The sequence below is a fragment of the Carassius gibelio genome, chromosome B3 (genome assembly GCF_023724105.1).
Source record: "Carassius gibelio isolate Cgi1373 ecotype wild population from Czech Republic chromosome B3, carGib1.2-hapl.c, whole genome shotgun sequence".
NCBI lineage: Eukaryota > Metazoa > Chordata > Actinopteri > Cypriniformes > Cyprinidae > Carassius > Carassius gibelio.
The window spans coordinates 44,668,600-44,687,501 of NC_068398.1; the positions used below are offsets into that span (position 1 = coordinate 44,668,600).

General features: G+C 34.9%; 2 protein-coding genes across 23 annotated transcripts in view; one reads left to right on the plus strand and one right to left on the minus strand.

Moving 5' to 3' along the window:
• Positions 1-3,281, minus strand: part of LOC127952781 (galactose-specific lectin nattectin-like) — a 166,268-nt gene extending 162,987 nt beyond the window's left edge. Inside the window, exons 1-10 of one of the 12 annotated variants that reach the window (XM_052551535.1) lie at positions 3,005-3,281; positions 2,648-2,737; positions 2,464-2,493; positions 2,303-2,332; positions 2,015-2,044; positions 1,720-1,743; positions 1,550-1,632; positions 1,320-1,454; positions 897-1,008; positions 200-682 (exon numbers count right to left, since the gene is read on the minus strand). In XM_052551535.1, the coding sequence (XP_052407495.1) occupies positions 585-682; positions 897-1,008; positions 1,320-1,454; positions 1,550-1,632; positions 1,720-1,743; positions 2,015-2,044; positions 2,303-2,332; positions 2,464-2,493; positions 2,648-2,705 (600 nt within the window). In that variant the 5' untranslated portion in view covers positions 2,706-2,737; positions 3,005-3,281 and the 3' untranslated portion in view covers positions 200-584. Of the gene's footprint in view, positions 1-199; positions 683-896; positions 1,009-1,319; positions 1,455-1,549; positions 1,633-1,719; positions 1,744-2,014; positions 2,045-2,302; positions 2,333-2,463; positions 2,494-2,647; positions 2,738-3,004 lie in introns of those variants that run through there. The other 11 variants (XM_052551538.1, XM_052551542.1, XM_052551541.1 and 8 more) reach the window with 11 other exon arrangements.
• LOC127952777 (galactose-specific lectin nattectin-like) overlaps positions 1-18,902 on the plus strand; it is a 62,949-nt gene that overhangs the window by 37,149 nt on the left and 6,898 nt on the right. The window lies entirely within an intron of this gene.

The window sequence follows — 18,902 nt, forward strand, 5'->3', positions numbered from 1 at the left end:
GCACACTCCTCTGGTTTGTTTTATAACAACTCGATTAGCAAATGTTTCTATTTATTTCCTCTAATAACATAATGGCATGAAAAAAACAAAGCACTTTTTTTTATTTACGCAGATCCAAAGTTTACCGAAAATCTTCAGGAATTTCATTCAGAAAATTCACATCTGATGCGTGGAACGAGACAAAAACCCACAGAAACAATTAAATGCAACTGCTTGATATTTATTGAGTTGTTCTTGCACATTAGTAAAGAAATTAGGGAGAATTAGTTAAAGGACCAATTGACCAAAAACATGAAAAACTGATTACAAACTTGTAGCCTTTCACTTCACAAGACATTAATTGATGGACTGGAGTCGTGTGGACTATTGTGATGTCTTCATGATCAGCTGTTTGAGCTTTCATTCTGATGGCACCCATTCACTGCAGATGATCTCCATCAATAAGCAAATTATGTAAAGTTTTATTTCTTTAGATCTGTTCTGATGAAGAACTAATCTTTATCTTGGATCGACTGAGGGTAAGCGATGTTTCAAATTTGTCATTTTTTGGTCAACTATTCCTTTAATGCAAGACAATAAGACATTCACAATTTTACATTAAACTTAAATGCTCGAGTGTATTTCTTCACACACACATAAGGCTTTTTAACATGACAGGGGTTGTCATTCCAGTTGCTCGAGGCTATAGCAGGAAGGAAAAAAGTTTATTATTGTTACAGTATAATTATTCTGATCAAATGTAATGAATCTTAAGGTAATACAGCCAATTCTATTCCTTTACCATTTCATAAACATTAAGTGAATTTAAAATACAGTTCTACATTCGGCTGGTTATTGGATAAAAATAACAAAGATATAAATAGTGATGATATTTCATAAACATTTAAAACACTCACGTTGATAGTTCATCATAAGACAGTGCTCGTCTCTATTGGTATTGTCAGGTTGTGAAGGAGCCCATATCTCTTGGTCCAGTTTTGATCCATCACTCCACAGCCATGTTCCCTCCTGTGAACAGAACACCATAAAGGACACTCCGTTTCCATCACACACCTACATGGCATTATTTGATATTCATTAATATAAAAAAACATGTTCACACCAACCATTTGGATCACAAGCTCATGATGTTAACGCATCAAAAACATGTTTGTGTTTCTCTATAGAAACCAGTAGACCTACCATGCCAAACATATCAGCTGTATCCTAATCTTACTTTTTATTCTATGACATAACTCAAAAACAACTACAATATACAAAAGAAAAAGAAAAAGAATGGCCATTGACAAGTACGCTAAACAAATGTAAAACAAACATACTGAAACAGCGTCATAGCCTCCTATCCAGGCCGGAGTTGAAGCTTGAGTTTGAGATTTAATCATGAACTGTACGAACATGTACTCCTCATAACTGTGTACAGAGGCCAGGTTCCCATCGTAGCCCAAACACTGTTTCTAAAGAGAGTAGGACATAAAAACTATTGTTAACTAACTGAAAATTTCAAGACTTAGAAATGAAGGAATCCCTATGATAAGATGGCATCTCATACCTCTGCATCAATCCAGGAAAGCTGAAAGTTAAAAAAGCGGAAGCATCTACCTTCATATGCAGACCATCCACTTTCACAGGTTGCTGTAAGAAAGATAGGTGAGTATTATTGCTGCCTTAAACCTTTAGTATTTTCATTAAACTGAGATCCGATTTATATTGTATACGCACCTTGTCTGACCAGGGTACAGGTCCCTGTTTAAAATGTGTAAATAGCACAAAGAGATAAACAGAACAAAGATACAAATTAAACAATGTTTAAGTTTGTAATTGTCCAGTTACAGAGACCATATAATCAAATGTAAAATAGCATTGCATAGTCTTCACTTTATGAATGAAAAAGAGTTTGAGCTCTCTCCACATCCGTGGGTCCCTATGATCATCACCACCATTAACCCCACCAGTGACGACCTGCTTTTAACACTACAACTAGACAGAACAAATGTAACACACTAAAATATCTCACCATTGCTTCTGCAATCAAGAGGTGCTGCCTCTGAAATAATAAAAGAAAAAGAATATATATATATATATATATATATATATATATATATATATATATATATATATATATATATATATAAAACATTTTAATAATCAGATTACAATTTTATGTCCAAGTCCAAACTAACAGTCTGTGGGATTTGAGGTAAACTGAATAAATTAAAAACTGGGCCACATACACTTCACAACAATTACCTGAAGCACTCAGAGCAAAAGAGCAGAACAAATGTAACACGCTAAAATATCTCACCATCGCTTATGCCAGTAAGAAGTGCTGTCTCTGAAATAATAAAAGAAAAAGAATATTTATATATTAAACATTTTAATAATCAGATTAAAATGTTATGTCTAAATCCAAATTAACAGAGCAGAACAAATGTAACACACTAAAAGACAGCATCAATATCTTACCATTGCTTGTGCCATTAAGAGGTGTTGCCTCTGAAATAATCAAAGAAAATTATATGTGTGTGTGTATTAAACATTGTAATAATCAGATTACAATTTTATGTCTAAGTCCAAACTAACAGTTTGTGGGATTTGAGGTAAACCACATGAATAGAAAACTGGGCCACATACACTTCACAACAATTACCTGAAGCATCCAGAGCAAAGAGCAGAAAGAAAGACAGACAAAGAGGCCAGACTGCCATTGTTCCTGAAATCAACCAGTTCTACTGCACACCTGACAAAACATGAAGACAGAACAGTTTTTATTCATTATTAACCTGTTCTCAATATCCACATTCCAATATTTCCAGCTGTACAAGAGCCCTGTGCATCACTATGAAGAGGATATATATATATATATATATATATATATATATATATATATATATATATATATATATATATATATATATATATATAGCATTTCAAATTATCCATTGACTCAAGCCACACTTTTATGAAACAGTAAAGTGTAAAGTTTTGAACGGCTGAAAAACCTCACCCTCTATGAAGTTAGTCACGTCCAAGTCGTCTGTAGCTCTCTGCAGAACAACAAATGCTTGACTCTTCAAAACCAGATCATGACTCCCCTCTTTTTATTTGGTTCATACACAGAGGAGACTGCTGTCTGATTGGTTCCTGTCTCCAAAACCCACAACAAATCCTTATCTTACACCTAATCCCACACAGGAAAACCAGGAGAGTTATGATAAGAAATCAGATTTCAACACTACACATTACATAACCTAAAATCAATACAAACATTTACTTGACTTGGTTATTTTATAACATTGTGTTAATAATGACTCTCTAGTGTTGTGGATGTTGTCAAATTTGACATTTCATTTGGTCACTGTCCCTATGTTTATAGGCATTATTCACAGCTATAGCAAGAATGGAAAAGGGTTTTGTCTGTAATACTACATTGAGATCAGGAGAGAGATGAAGAACATACATCACGTGGGGAGTACATATTCACGTTGTGCTGTGGGGCTCCTTGACCTCATCAAAACTATTCATTAGTTCCTCAAATGTTCATTTCCGTTACCTAACAGATTGGTGAGTTTTATTCTGTCGAAGGAAAAAAACTGAAACTCAGGATTCTATTTATATTCTATATCTTGGAATTTTCTTATGCCTCTGTAATAACTGGACAACATACAAACATACTGATAGAAAATAGTGATTGAGAAAAACATTTTCACTTTGCTGTCCACAATGAATGCCAAGACAGTGCAAAACTATATACACACATACATATAGAATAATTGACGACGGGCTGTTGAATTATTATAAAAATAATTATATATGAAAAAATATAAATTTAGACTATGTATCTATATACACGAGTATAGAGTAGGAATATAGAATGTGACAAATAGAAATATAGACTATGTATATTTGTACATGCAAATGTACAGTATTAACAATAAAAAACAAATAGTGCAGTAATGTGCAAATTGAGTTCAACTACGTGATAACAATAGCAGCAGTAATAGTAACAGATTTGAGATGAGGCTACATGAGTAATCTGTAATGTAATCAATAATCTTTACTTAATATCCTAATGATTTTTGTCATAAAAGAAAAATCTAAGATTTTGACCCATACAATGTGTTTTTATTTTCTTCAGCTATTGCTAAAAATATATACCCTTAAGAATTAAGACTGGTTTTGTGCTCCAGGGTCACAAATTATTGATCTGCTATTTATGTTGCTGCTTTTTCATCTGAGATTACATTTTAAAAAGTATTTAATCCGAGAGCTTTCAAGCTACAACCACCAAACTTGGGATGGAATTATTTTTTTTAACTGGTCGAACTTACAATTTTCATTAAACAGATGATCATAGCTATGAAAAGTCCCACAGACTTTCATTAAGGGGGTTGACACTTTTGTACAGTAAGACGTATAGTGTGTTTAGAAAAGCTTAATGATCATCCTAGGACAACATGCTAAGTCATGCTAGCAAACATGTTAATCATGCTAAAAACCATAGATGTGTAGAGTTAGATTCCCAAGATGGCGGACAGACAAGTGTCTGGAGCAGTCGAATGCGGCATCTACTTATACATATCTATGGTAACAACATGTTAGAAATGTGTTAAATCATGCTATAAACATGCTAATGACATGCTAACAACACATTAATTATGCTAGGAAAATGATTAACAATTTGTTGATGCTAGAAACATGCTAGCAATATGTTAATGTTAGAAACATGTTATTCATGTTAACATGCTAATCGTGCTAAGACATGCTAATCATGCTAATAATGTGTTAAATCATGCTAGTATCATGCTAACAACATCTATCTAAACTTTCAAACTTCAGCATTGGCAACTGCTTCAAACTTTCAGACAAGGCTATTTTTAAAACCCAATTTCAAAGTTCATTTGCAAACTTGACTCATCTAGTTTGGTTTAGCAATGTATTATGCACAAACATGAGCAATGTGGAATCAATGTTTGTACATGACCAAGTTTATCCTCTTTGGCTCATCAGACTTTTTTAAGAAACACTTAAAAAGTAAACGGTGTTGAAAAGTAAATTGATGCAGATGTCTCACACATCCTGATTTTGCTGAGTTAGATGTCTTCCTAGGTCAACATATTTTGTTGACCCTGGAACAACATTTTAATCCAGAGATGTAGTCTTGACCATATCTGTCATGAGTCCGGACCCAGTGTTTTTCTCCAACGGCGAAATCTTCGAGCAGCTAGAGAACTAGAGATATTGCAAACATGGAGGAAAACTGTACTAGGTAGGGTTGTGGAGTTACATCGTAGTATGAGATTATATACTCAGAAAAAAGGCACAAATATATTTGATTAATCATGATATTCATATAATAATAATGTATCAAACAACTGCATTTGTTGTTGTTATTTATAAGCCTCAGGGATGATATTTAAATTAGCAAGAAAAATAGGAATACAAAGGAGATTTAAGACAGTTTTGCTTGTGGATAAACTGTGAATTTTGCACATAAAATAAAGAAATTAATCAGTCTTAAATCTACGTTATATTCATCTACATTTTGTTGAATTTAACTCCATTTGAACTCGTTTTAACATTTTTCCTGTGGTATATGGGGAGCAGTTGGGGGTCTGCCTTGAAAAATGTAGTATAAATAAATCAATAATTGCATAAACTGCATAAAACAATCATATACATTTTTGTTAACACTTTATATTACGGTTACATCTATTAGTTGCTTATTACTAATAGCTATGGCTTTTCTCTCAATTAACTCTTAATTTTCTGCTAATTAGTAGGATTAGGGTAGGATTAGGGGATGTAGAACAAGGCATTAATAAGTGCTCAATTAGCACTAATACATGACTAATATTCTAGTAATATACATGCTGATAAGCAACTAATAGATATAACTGTAAAATAAAGTGTAACCAAATTTTTCAAAGAAAAAAGTAGGAGGATTTCACTATAAGCGTGATAAAGTGGGTCATGTAAACAGTGATTCAACATTGCTCATGTTTGAGCATGATGCATTGTTAAAACTAACTAGATGAGTCAAGTTTGCAAATGAACTTTGAACATTGATATAAAAAAACACCTGTCTGAAAGTTTGAAGCAGTTGCCTATGCTGAAGCTTCCGGCAGAACTATGTTGACCCTGGAACAACACTGTGATTAACCAATCAGATATGAAGAAACAGTTTATAACTTTTGTGAAGTTTAGGCTCAGGGTTAGGTTCTATATCAAGGTCAGTCACCTATAATTTCCTGATTTTATGTATTACTAATGATTAAGTATGAGGAAGATATGGTCATGGTGCGTTAGAGACGGCGTCATGAAAGAAACAGGGTCTGGGTGCAAATGCAGGGAAATTATCTTTTAATGAGAACAAAAATGCCAACAAGGCCAAAAACAAAACAGAAACAAATCACGGGGACAAGAGCAGACGCAGCCAAAAAGCAAAACACCAGTATACATGAACACTTACAAATCACAAATATAGCTGCAAGCAGCGATGTCTGGCTCAAGCCATCTGTGCAACGCCACCCCAGTGGCATCAGGAAAACTGTGTCCAGCGGGCATAAGCATTTACAGTAACCCTCTGACAATCAAGTTTTAAGGGATGCGGCAGTTAAAGGGTTAATCCGACCAATCTAGACTTTGAAATCACATACACAGAACAATATATTTAACTTTAGTAACACTTTATTTTAATATTTATAAAAAATATATAAGGTGTGCATTGTAGCTGACACCTATATGAACACATTACAATTGTTTTATGACTGCAAGTCTTTCTTCTCAAATGCTATTGAGCTTCAAATTTGCATTTGAGCCCATGTGAAAAAGTAGCATAATTTACATATGACTTACAGTTTGTTGTAATAAATATCAAACATTCAATTTAATTGTGCATTATAGCTGTCACCTAGATGAACAATTACAGTTGTTTTTATGACTGTAAGTCATTCTCTTCAAATGCTACTGACGTTAGAAAAGTGTATAACAATATCACATGTAACTTTAGAGACGGTCCCTAAATTTGAGACTCTCGAATGTCCAGTGTCAAGCCAACTTTATGCCTGTTTTTTTTCTTTAGTTTTCTTTTCTCTGTGCCGGATTGCTGATGTGCTATACCCAGGCATATATGTCCATCCATCAATTACGAACATTCAGCCGCAAACATGAGGTCCGAGGGGTCGCGAGCGCGGATGGGAGAATGGCGCATGTTTTTTTTTTTTTTTGGAGCAACTGGGGTGGTGCCCCCTCTGGGAGTTGGTGCCCTACGAAGACTGCATACTATGCATTTAGGGAGCGGCGGTACTATCTGGAAGATATATTCCTCAAACCATCTTACAAGAGGAGGTGATGCTAATCCTTCAAGAATCGCTCAAAAGCGGTTTCCTTTTATTGCATCTTGAAATAAATATTTCTGAATTCTGAATCAAACTGGGTTGTTTATTTATTTATTTTATAAGACAACTGAGACTTTAATCTCCTTTGTAATATATGTGCTTTTAAACCAAGAACAATTTATTTATAGATGTATTACTGCTTAAAATGACTATTATTAAGGGAAAAGGCTTTATAATCATGAACTATTTACTAATGCTTAGCATTACAGTGTTACCAAATCCTTAAATAATGTATTAGTGTTTTGTAATGATTTTAATGACTTATAAGAATTTGTGAAATAGGTTTACTTGCATTGCAGCTTAATCTGTCAGTTTAGGGGTTTTACTGTTACATCCATTATATTAATAAATGTCATTTCACGTCACAGGTTGTCATAGGTCAGTATCAAATGAGTTTGAAATTATTATTTGCAGCACAAATAAGGATTCTTAGGATGTTTTTAAATCCCTAAAACTGTCAGAAAAGGATAAGGCCTAAGAGATTTCTTAAGCTGTAATGAAAGGGGGAAAAAACACCACCATTAGCAACAACAAAAACAATAAACATTTAAAATACTGATTTTTTCCCCCCCTGATGATCAAACAGATGATTAGGTCTCTCTCTTTCTCTCTCTCTCTCTCTCTCTCTCTCTGCCAGATATCCCCTCCCCTCCCTACAATTCACACACACTGTCAGTCCCCAAAAATGCAGTCAGTCACCAACCCCCTCACACTCCGCCTCCCTTCCATCACACAGACAGAGTGGCCAGAGTGAGATCATGTCAGTTGAGAAGTCTGACAGTTTTTACATTTTCTGTTGTCCATACAGTGTTTTTAAGTCGTGAAACTATGCATATTTCCTCAGAATTATTTGATCTCTGTATGAAAAAATGCTTTGAAATGTTTGGAAGCTGCAATTTAAAAATACAAGCCAATTAATGATTCCCTTTTTAGTTCTGTGTTTGTTTATTTGTATTTTTTTAATTTATTTTTTATTTTGGAAGATAACAGCCTTTAATCTCCTCAAAATAAATGTGCATATAAACTATGAACAATTTAATTATAGCTGTATTTATAAAATGCTTACTAAAATATTAATTTTGGGAGAAGGATATATAAAGCATGAACTGGCTATTTACTAATGCTTAGCTAGGAGTGCAGCTATTATGTTACCAAATCCTTAAATAATTTAAAAGTGTTTTGTTATGATTTCATTAACCTTTAAGCATTTGTGAAATAGTTCTGCTTGCATCAGAGCTTAGTCTTCATCTGTGAGCTGAACAGTTTTACTGTTACATCCATGAGATTATGTAAATTCAAATAAATGTCATGTCACAGGGTTTCAGAGGTCAGTATCAAATAAGTTTGAAATTATTATTTGCAGCTAAAATAAGTATTTTTAGAATTTGTTTTTATCCCTGAAACTGTCAGAAAAGGATAAGGCCTAAGATATTTCTTAACCCCTTTACGTGCAAACATCGCTGACGGCCCCAGTTTATTATTGTTTCACTTTCACAGCACATTAAACATCACTGTCTTACTTCATCTGGACAAACTATGCATCAATTGAAAGTTTAAAGACTCTAGCTTCGATATTTGACCAATATTTTGATAAAACATTGTTGCAGTGACAGATATTTAGTGATTTATGTCAGGAGTGCAAAATAATAAATCCGTATTATGCCACATTTTGAATAGAAATTCACCACTCACTCATATTCAGTCACGTCAAAAGCGGTTTATTTGTGTTCACATAGACTCACTGAACAGCGTCAATAAGGATTTATAGACCAAAGATGCATATCTGCGGAGATATATGGATATATTTACTGATGTTTACTTCATATTTCTTCAGACAGAATCGTCATTTCTATTAATTTTCCACGGATTTACGCGATCAGATGATAAACAGCCTCTCCCAGCGATCTGTGTATGTGTTTGCTGTGCCAGCAGCTCGTGCTGTGTGGCTCAGACTCTGATTGGGCCTTCCCAAAAGTCAATCTGAGAGTGTAATATCTGGACACCGCCCCATCGTGTCACATGCTTCCTGCACACTTCCTGGTAGTTATCTGGCCAAAACAACACTGAAACACCTCTGTACACACAAAATATCCGAACAATAAACCCGCGATTACGATAGTAAAGCTTGGTATGAGAATTTCTTGAGATCTGGGGCGTTTTTATAAAAAAAATCGAAAATGTACATCGGAAATGCTAACTTGTGCAGCGATGAAAAAGGCTACAAATAACATATTTTTACAACAGTAAAAGACCAAATTCCACCCCTGATCGCTAAAGGAAGTTATTATAAACACTCGATCGGGGTTTAAAGTGAGTTTTTAGTAAAAATGTACTAATAATTTCATAAATTGTCAGATGTAGCTTGATGCTAACGTTAGCACCAATGCTACTAATAGCAGGTGCTTTTCTTCTTCATAATGCATTTTTGTCTCAATAATTCACGTAAGGTCGTAAGAAAATGTTTTGTTGTATTTTTATAGTAAGACTTTTGATAAATAAGGGCTAAATGCAAACAGAGACTGAAGTGAGATTGCTGCTTTGTGTCTTTGTAAAGCCTGAAAAACCACAATCAAGGCTAATAAAGGTGGAATAAAAACAAAAGAATAATGATAAAAGAATAATGCGGATAATGTGTCATACCTGGCGGAGGTGTGAAAGACTCGTTTTGTGAGAACAATGGAATAACAGATAGGGATTAATCGGGCAGTTTTCACAGCCAAACAAACACAAAATACACAGGAGAGTTTACATGTGAGATCACACAGAGATGACAAGGGCCATAAATCAATCTGATTAGCCTTCTCTAAAAACACACATGACATGGCCTTAGAAAATATTTCATAAAATTCACTGTTTTACAGATTCGATTATGAAATTTTTTATGAAGGTTTGGAAGACTTTTGGCCTTAGCTACACTGTTTTTTCAAACTCATTTCCTACATCAACATTTTTTTAAATACATTTAAAACATATGTTTTTTATATTTTTATTTTTGTTTTTATGTTTGAGCTTATATATCTCTATTATCATAACAGTCTGAGTGATTCTGATTCCTGAACAGTAAACTTTAAAGTGTCAGCTTTGTGAACAAAGGTTGATTATGTATCTAGTCAGAAAGAATCATGAGCAGAAACCTTTTTATTTTGGGTATGTAATTTCGGTCTCCATGCCAAAAAAGGGGGGTTACTAGTAAGGGGTTAAGCTGTAATGAAAACAGCACAATTAGCAACAACAACAAAAAAATAACAATTTAAAATAATATTTTTTTCTGGTGATTATAGAGATGTTTAAGTCCCTCTCTCTCTCCCTGTCTTGTCTGGCACTCACCTCACACCTCACACCTCTCCCCCATTCACACTCACACACACACACACGCACACACACACACACACACACACACACAGTCAGCACACATACATTCCTCAAACAGAGGGACAGAGTGAGTTAAGATGTCTGACAGTTTTTTAATTTTCTTTTAATCATACAGTGCTGTAAAGTCATGAAACTATGCATATTTCCTCAGAATCACTGGTTTTCTAAATGAAAAATGTTTTTTAAAGGTTTGGAAGCTGCAATTTAAAAATACAGACGATTAATGTTTCACTTTTTACTGTTATTTCAAAAAATCACCACGACAAAACCGTTCAAGCTATCCAAAATTCATTCGCAATTTAAGTTCCTCAATGTTTTTTCTTAATGTAGACCAAGTTTGGTGTGTATAGTGTACTTTCCCTGGGAGGAGTATGCATTAATTCTAGAGATGTTCCGATACCCTTTTTCTCTTCCCGATACCGATTCCGATACCTGGGCTCAGGGTATCGGCCGATACCGAGTACTGATCCGATACCTGGGTGTATATCTGTATATACAGCTGTATATACTACTAGCCCTGTGTAAATTGCTAGAATTTTTTTATGGTGTGCTTCAGACAGATCCCTCAATAAAACATGAACAAATACATGGTGAACTACTGTATTTATTACAGTATTTTTATTATCTAACATGAATTTGACAGTATTATTTATTTTCTTATGCAAAAAAGAACTTCAAATGCAGCCAAAAATCTAACACCGCAAACTAAAAAAGGTATTTAAGTTTTACAATATAACTGTATAAAAAAACTGCAACAAATAAGTCTAGGAATATAAAAAAAGATCTATTAATCAGATAATCTCTAACAAGTAAAAAACAAGTAAAAAACAAGCAACCATCTAGGCATAATTATTATTATTATAGAGATGTATTATTATTACTGTAGGCTACAACAGTAGCTTTATATATTGTCAATTTACTCATGTAAACCAAACATTTATTTTAATGGGCTGCCATGAAGATCTTTGAGTGTCTGTGTTTATGATATGACAGTATTCTCAAATGAAACGGTAAATTCTCATGAAGTGACGGTTTATGCGTTCGTGTCCTCATGACACACAGCAGAGACTACAAAACAGCGAGCTCTCGCGCATCTGTGCCAGTCACCCACAGAGATGTAGATTTTGCGGGAGTAATATTTAAATAGTATTTTGCAGTTTAATATTCACAGACACTATATATTCGGCTACTGTCTGGAGCCCTGCGTTTTGACTTACACGGAAGCGACTGAACGCAGTTGCCGGTACTGAATATACTCGAGAGTCTGTAACTACCGGTACTACAGAGACATACTGCTAACCACTGATCTATAATATAGTAGCGGCTTCACTGTGTTTTGGCAGTTTAGAATGTGATGAGTGATCCAGTCATATATAGATAAGGGCTGCTAACGCGTTTTCATTTCTTCTTCGCTGCTCTAAACAGGGGTTGCTTGTGGCAACACAGCACAACTTCCTGTGTTTTCAATGCATTTTGAGCAGCGAAGAAGAACCGTGCAGCGGTTAGGCAAAGCTTGCGGTCATAACTAGGTCTTTTTTAAGAAAATGGTATCGGATCGGTATATGGGTTCATGTACTCGCCGATGCCGATGCCAGAATTTGTTGTGGTATCGGAGATATTTCCGATACTAGTATCGGAATCGGAACAACTCTAATTAATTCACAAAAGAAAATTCCCAAAAATCCATATTCAAGTCAAAATAGCCAACTTACTGTTGGTCGTAGCTTATGACTGCGATTTAGAAAGTTGTCCGTCTTGATAAGAACAATTTATGTACCAAGTTTGGTGTCTGTAGCTAAAACTAACCCCCCCACTTTTGACAAAAGGTGGCGCTATAGAGTGCCTATTGCACGCCCTTTTAAAAGCTTTTGCCATGGTCTAGCTATCTTTAATACTGATATCTGTTTCGAGTTTCATGTAAATCTGAGCTGTCACATATATACGATCGGTATCATACAACGAACAAACCAATTAAGTTTGATCAAATTCAGCAAATGTATGTGGATGTTATTATACATTTCCTGTTTCTCATTTCTCGCCATAATTTCAACGCCTCGCCACGGGCAAACCGTTCAAATTCCAGAGCATGTGTTTTTCATAAAACCCTAAATAGCCAACTTCCTGTTGGGCGGAGCTTATGACATGCAGTGTGAAAGTTGTTTGGTTTGATGAGTTATATATATGTACCAAGTTTCATATGTATACGTGCAAGTATGCATGATATATGGCCATCGGTACTACAGGGGGCGCTGTAGAGCCCCTGTGCCACGCCCATGTATCAGACTCTGCCCGGCCCTAATAAGGTGTGTGCCAATTTTCAAGAGTTTTTGAGCATGTTAAGGACCCTAAAAGCCCCCGAAACCTTAGAAAAAAATTAGAAGAAAAAAAAAAAGAAAAAGAAAAAAAAAAATAATCCTAAGGAAAACAATAGGGCTCTCGCCCCTCCAGGCTTGAGCCCTAATAATAATAAGAATAATCCTTAGAAGAACAATAAGGCTCTTCGCCCCTTCGGGCTTGAGCCCTAATAATAAATATAGCTTCAAGCAGCGATGGCGGGCTCAAGCCGTCAGTGCAACGCCACCTCGGTGGCATCAGGAAAACTGTGCCCAGTGGGCATAAGCATTTACAGTAACCCTCTGACAATCAAGTTTTAAGGGATACGGCAGTTAAAGGGTTAATCCGACCCATTTAGACTTTGAAACCACATACAGAACAATATATATAACTTAAGAAACACTTTATTTTAATATATATAAAAATGTATAAGGTGTGCATTGTAGCTGACACTTAATTGAACATATTACAATTGTTTTATGACTGCAAGTCTTTTTCCTTAAATGCTATTGAGCTTCAAATTTGCGTTTGAGCCCAGGTGAAAAAAGTAGCATAATTTACATATGACTTACAGTTTGTTTTAATAAATATCAAAGATGCAATTTAATTGTCCATTATAGCTGTCACCTAGATGAACAATTACAGTTGTTTTTATGACTGTAAGTCATTCTCTTCAAATGCTACTGACGTTAGAAAAGTGTATAGCATATCACATGTATCTTTAGAGACGGTCCCTAAATTTGAGACTCTCGAAGTGTCAAGCCAACTTTATGCCTGTTTTTTTTTATTTTATTTTTTTACTTTATTTTACTTTTTTTTTTTTTCTCTGTGCTGGATTGCTGATGTCCTTTACCCCGGGCATAGATGTCCATCCATCAATTACGAACATTCATCAGCAAACATGAGGTGCGAACGGTCGCGAGCTCACATGGGAGAAAGTCGCATGTTTTTTTGAGCTACTGGGATGGTGCCCCCTCTGGGAGTTGGTGCCCTACAAAGACTTCTGCATATAGGGAGTGGCGGTACTATCTGTAAGATATATTCCTCAAAACGTCGTACAAGAGCAGGTGATTCTAGTCTTTCAAGAATCTCTCAAAACCTATCTGTTCATAAAGCCTATATATAAAGTCTTAATATAGTATTCCACAATACGTTGTGCTATTCTAATATTATTGCTGTTATTTATTGACATAGTTATTTGCTGTTATTTTCTGTTTTAATATTGTTACTGTTGTTACTTGTTGTACAGTGACCCTAAGTGGTACGAAAGGCGCCTTAAATAAAATGCATTATTATTATTATTATTATTATTATTAGCTGTACACTTTAATATATATATATATATATATATATATATATATATATATATATATATATATATATATATATATATATTAAAGTGTACAGTTTTCATTTATTGCATCTTGAAATAAATATTTCTGAGTTCTGTGTTTTTTTATTAATTTATTATTTTTTATTAATTTATTTTTTTAGGATGATTACAGCCTTTAATCTCCTCAAAATAAATGTGCATATAAACCATGAACAATTTAATTATAGCTGTATTTATAAAATGCTTACTGATGACTATTATTTTTAAGAGAAGGCTATATAAAGCATGAACTGACTATTTACTAATCCTAATTAATACTAATTTAAAGTGTAACCAAATCCTTAAATAATTTAAAAGTGTTTTGTTTTGATTTTATTGACCTATAATCATTTGTGAAATAGTTTTGCTTGCATTGCAGCTTAATCTGTCAGTTGAAGAGTTTCAATGTACATCCATGAGATTAATAAATGTCATGTCACGTCACAGGATGTCATTGTTCGGTATCAAATGAGTTTGAAATTATTATTTGCAGCACAAATAAGGATTCTTAGGATGTTTTTTTTTTTAAATCCCTAAAACTGTCAGAAAAGGATAAGGCCCAAGAGATTTCTTAACCTGTAATGAAAGGGAAAAAAATACCACGATTAGCAACAACAAAAACAATAACAATTTAAAATACTGATTTTTTTTTTCTTCTGATGATTAAAGAGATGATTAGGTCAATTGCAATTTAAACATACAAGACAATTAATGTTTCCTTTTTTACTGTCATTTCAAAAAATCACCACGACAAAACCGTTCAAGCTAACCAAAATCCGTTCGCAATTTAAGTTCCTCAATGTGTTGGCATCATGTACACAAAGTTTGGTGTGTATAGTGTACTTCCCCTGTGAGGAGTATGCATTAATTCACAACTGTAATTCTCAAAAATATACATTCAAATCAAAATAGCCGACTTCCTGTTGGTCGTAGCTTATGACTGTGAATTAGAAAGTTGTCCGTCTTGATAAGAACAATATACGTACCGAGTTTCATGTAAATCTGAGGTTGTTATCTGCCTCAAAATCACCATAACAGAATATTCAAGTTTGACACATTGCCATGGCAACAATATATAAGATATCAATATCCCCACAACAGATTTACATCGGCCATGTTTTGTCATTATTCTGATGATAAGATGCTGAATTCAAAGCATTTTGAAAATTACTCAATTCCTGCTGCCAGTTGGTGGCGCTATAACGTTGACTCTTAATAGTCAGATATATACGATCGGTATCATACATCGAACAAACCGATGAACTCTGGCAATATATGTGGATTTTATTAGGCATTTCCTGTTTCAAATTTTTTTGCCCTAATTTCAACGCCATGCCACGGGCAAACCGTTCGAGATATCAAAAATCCCCTGGCAATTTTTCATCCACAATGTCTTGAGATCATGTTGACTGAGTTTGGTGGCAATCAAGTAAAAAACCTATGACAACTATATCAAATTCCAGAGCATGCTTTTTTTAAACAGCCCTGAATAGCTGACTTCCTGTTGAGCGGAGCCTAAGATATAGAGCGCAAAAGTTGTTCGGCTCAATGAGATCTATAAGTGTACCGAGTTTCACATAAATACATGCAAGTGTGTGTGAGCTATGGTTCAAGATTTCTAGCTGTGTTCCAGGGGGCGCTGTAGAGCACCTGTGCCACACCCAGGTCCCAATCTCTGCGGCGTCCTGATGATTCCAACGTGTGTGCAAATTTTCAAGAGTTTTTGAGCATGTTAAGGCCCCCCAAAAAGCCTGTTTAGTCGAAAAAAAAAAAAAAAAAAATTAGAGTAATCCTCAGAAAATCAATTAACATTAATCCACCCAGACAGAGTGGTGTGAGAGAGGAGAATATATTTGTCAGTGACAAAAGGGAACAGCTCTGTGTTTGAGTATGGGACAGGTGTGCTGAATTTGTGATCAAGTGTGTGTGTGTGTGTGGGTTACAAAGCTGTGCAGAGTGAAGGTAATGAGTCAAGAAGAATGGAAGTGGCGCCCTCCGGTGGTGAGAGGGAAAAACACCGGGTCCGGACTCATGACAGATATGGTCAAGACTACATCTCTGGATTAAAATGTTGTTCCACGGTCAACAAAATATGTTGACCTAGGAAGACATCTAACTCAGCAAAATCAGGATGTGTGAGACATCTGCATCAGTTTGCTTTTCAACACCGTTTACTTTTTCAGTGTTTCTTCAAAAAGTCTGACGAGCCAAAGAGGATAAACTTGGTCATGTACAAACATTGATTCCACATTGCTCATGTTTGTGCATAATACATTGCTAAACCAAACTAGATGAGTCAAGTTTGCAAATGAACTTTGAAATTGGGTTTTAAAAATAGCCTTGTCTGAAAGTTTGAAGCAGTTGCCAATGCTGAAGTTTGAAAGTTTAGATAGATGTTGTTAGCATGATACTAGCATGATTTAACACATTATTAGCATGATTAGCATGTCTTAGCACGATTAGCATGTTAACATGAATAACATGTTTCTAACATTAACATATTGCTAGCATGTTTCTAGCATCAACATATTGTTAATCATTTTCCTAGCATAATTAATGTGTTGTTATGAGGGGTGGCGCCACTCTTCTGTCTACAAATATGGCACATAGTCTTCGTGTTTATACTTGACTAACTGGGGCCCAGGTCAGGAAGCAGACAGACTGGCTAAACCGACCGTCTGCTAGCTGCCTCCCGTCACAGAGGTCAGTTAATTCTCAGCACATAGAGACTCTTTCACCTAGATATCACACTATACAGACTGTGTCTGTTCCCCGAACTAGAAAATACAAAAAACATCCAAACCAAGTTAAGGTTAACAATTTAATTGAGGTTCAACAAATAAAAAACAAATGCAATATGGATAAACAAATGATAAAGATTGGCTTATTGAATATCAGATCCATTTCTACGAAAACACTTTTTGTAAATAATATGATAACTGATCATAATATAGATGTGCTCTGTTTGACAGAAACTTGGCTAAAACCTGATGAATACATTATTTTAAATGAGTCCACCCCCCAAGATTATTGTTATAAACACGAGCCGCGTCTAAAAGGCAAAGGGGGAGGAGTTGCTTCAATTTATAATAACGTTTTCAGGATTTCTCAGAGGGCAGGCTTCAAGTATAACTCGTTTGAAGTAATGGTGCTACATATAACATTATCCAGAGAAACAAATGTTAATGATAAATCCCCTGTTATGTTAGTACTTGCTACTGTATACAGGCCACCAGGGCACCATACAGACTTTATTAAAGAGTTTGGTGATTTTACATCCGAGTTAGTTCTGGCTGCAAATAAAGTCTTAATAGTTGGTGATTTTAATATCCATGTCGATAATGAAAAAGATGAATTGGGATCAGCATTTATAGACATTCTGAACTCTATTGGTGTTAGACAACATGTTTCAGGACCTACTCATTGTCGAAATCATACTCTAGATTTAATACTGTCACATGGAATTGATGTTGATAGTGTTGAAATTATTCAGCCAAGTGATGATATCTCAGATCATTATTTAGTTCTGTGTAAACTTCATATAGGCAAAATTGTAAATTCTACTTCTTGTTACAAGTATCGAAGAACCATCACTTCTACCACAAAAGACTGCTTTTTAAGTTATCTTCCTGATGTATCCGAATTCCTTAGCATATCCAAAACCTCAGAACAACTTGATGATGTAACAGAAACTATGGACTCTCTCTTTTCTAGCACTTTAAATACAGTTGCTCCTTTACGCTTAAGGAAGGTTAAGGAAAACAGTTTGACACCATTGGTATAATGAGCATACTCGCACCCTAAAGAGAGCAGCCCGAAAAATGGAGCGCAGCTGGAGGAAAACAAAACTAGAGGTATTTCGTATTGCTTGGCGGGAAAGTAGCATATCCTACAGAAAAGCATTAAAAACTGCTAGATCTGATTACTTTACTTCTCTTTTAGAAGAAAACAAACATAACCCCAGGTATTTATTCAATACAGTGGCTAAATTAACGAAAAATAAAGCCTCAACAAGTGTTGACATTTCCCAACACCACAACAGTAATGACTTTATGAACTACTTTACTTCTAAAATCGATACTATTAGAGATAAAATTGCAACCATTCAGCCGTCAGCTACAGTATCACATCAGACAGTGCACTATAGGCCCCCTGAGGAACAGTTCCACTCATTCTCTACTATAGGAGAGGAAGAATTGTATAAACTTGTTAAATCATCTAAACTTACAACATGTATGTTAGACCCTATACCATCTAAGCTCTTAAAAGAGGTGCTTCCAGAAGTCATAGATCCTCTTCTGACTATTATTAATTCCTCATTGTCATTAGGATATGTCCCCAAAACCTTCAAACTGGCTGTTATTAAGCCTCTCATAAAAAAGCCACAACTTGACCCCAGAGAACTAGTTAATTATAGACCAATTTCG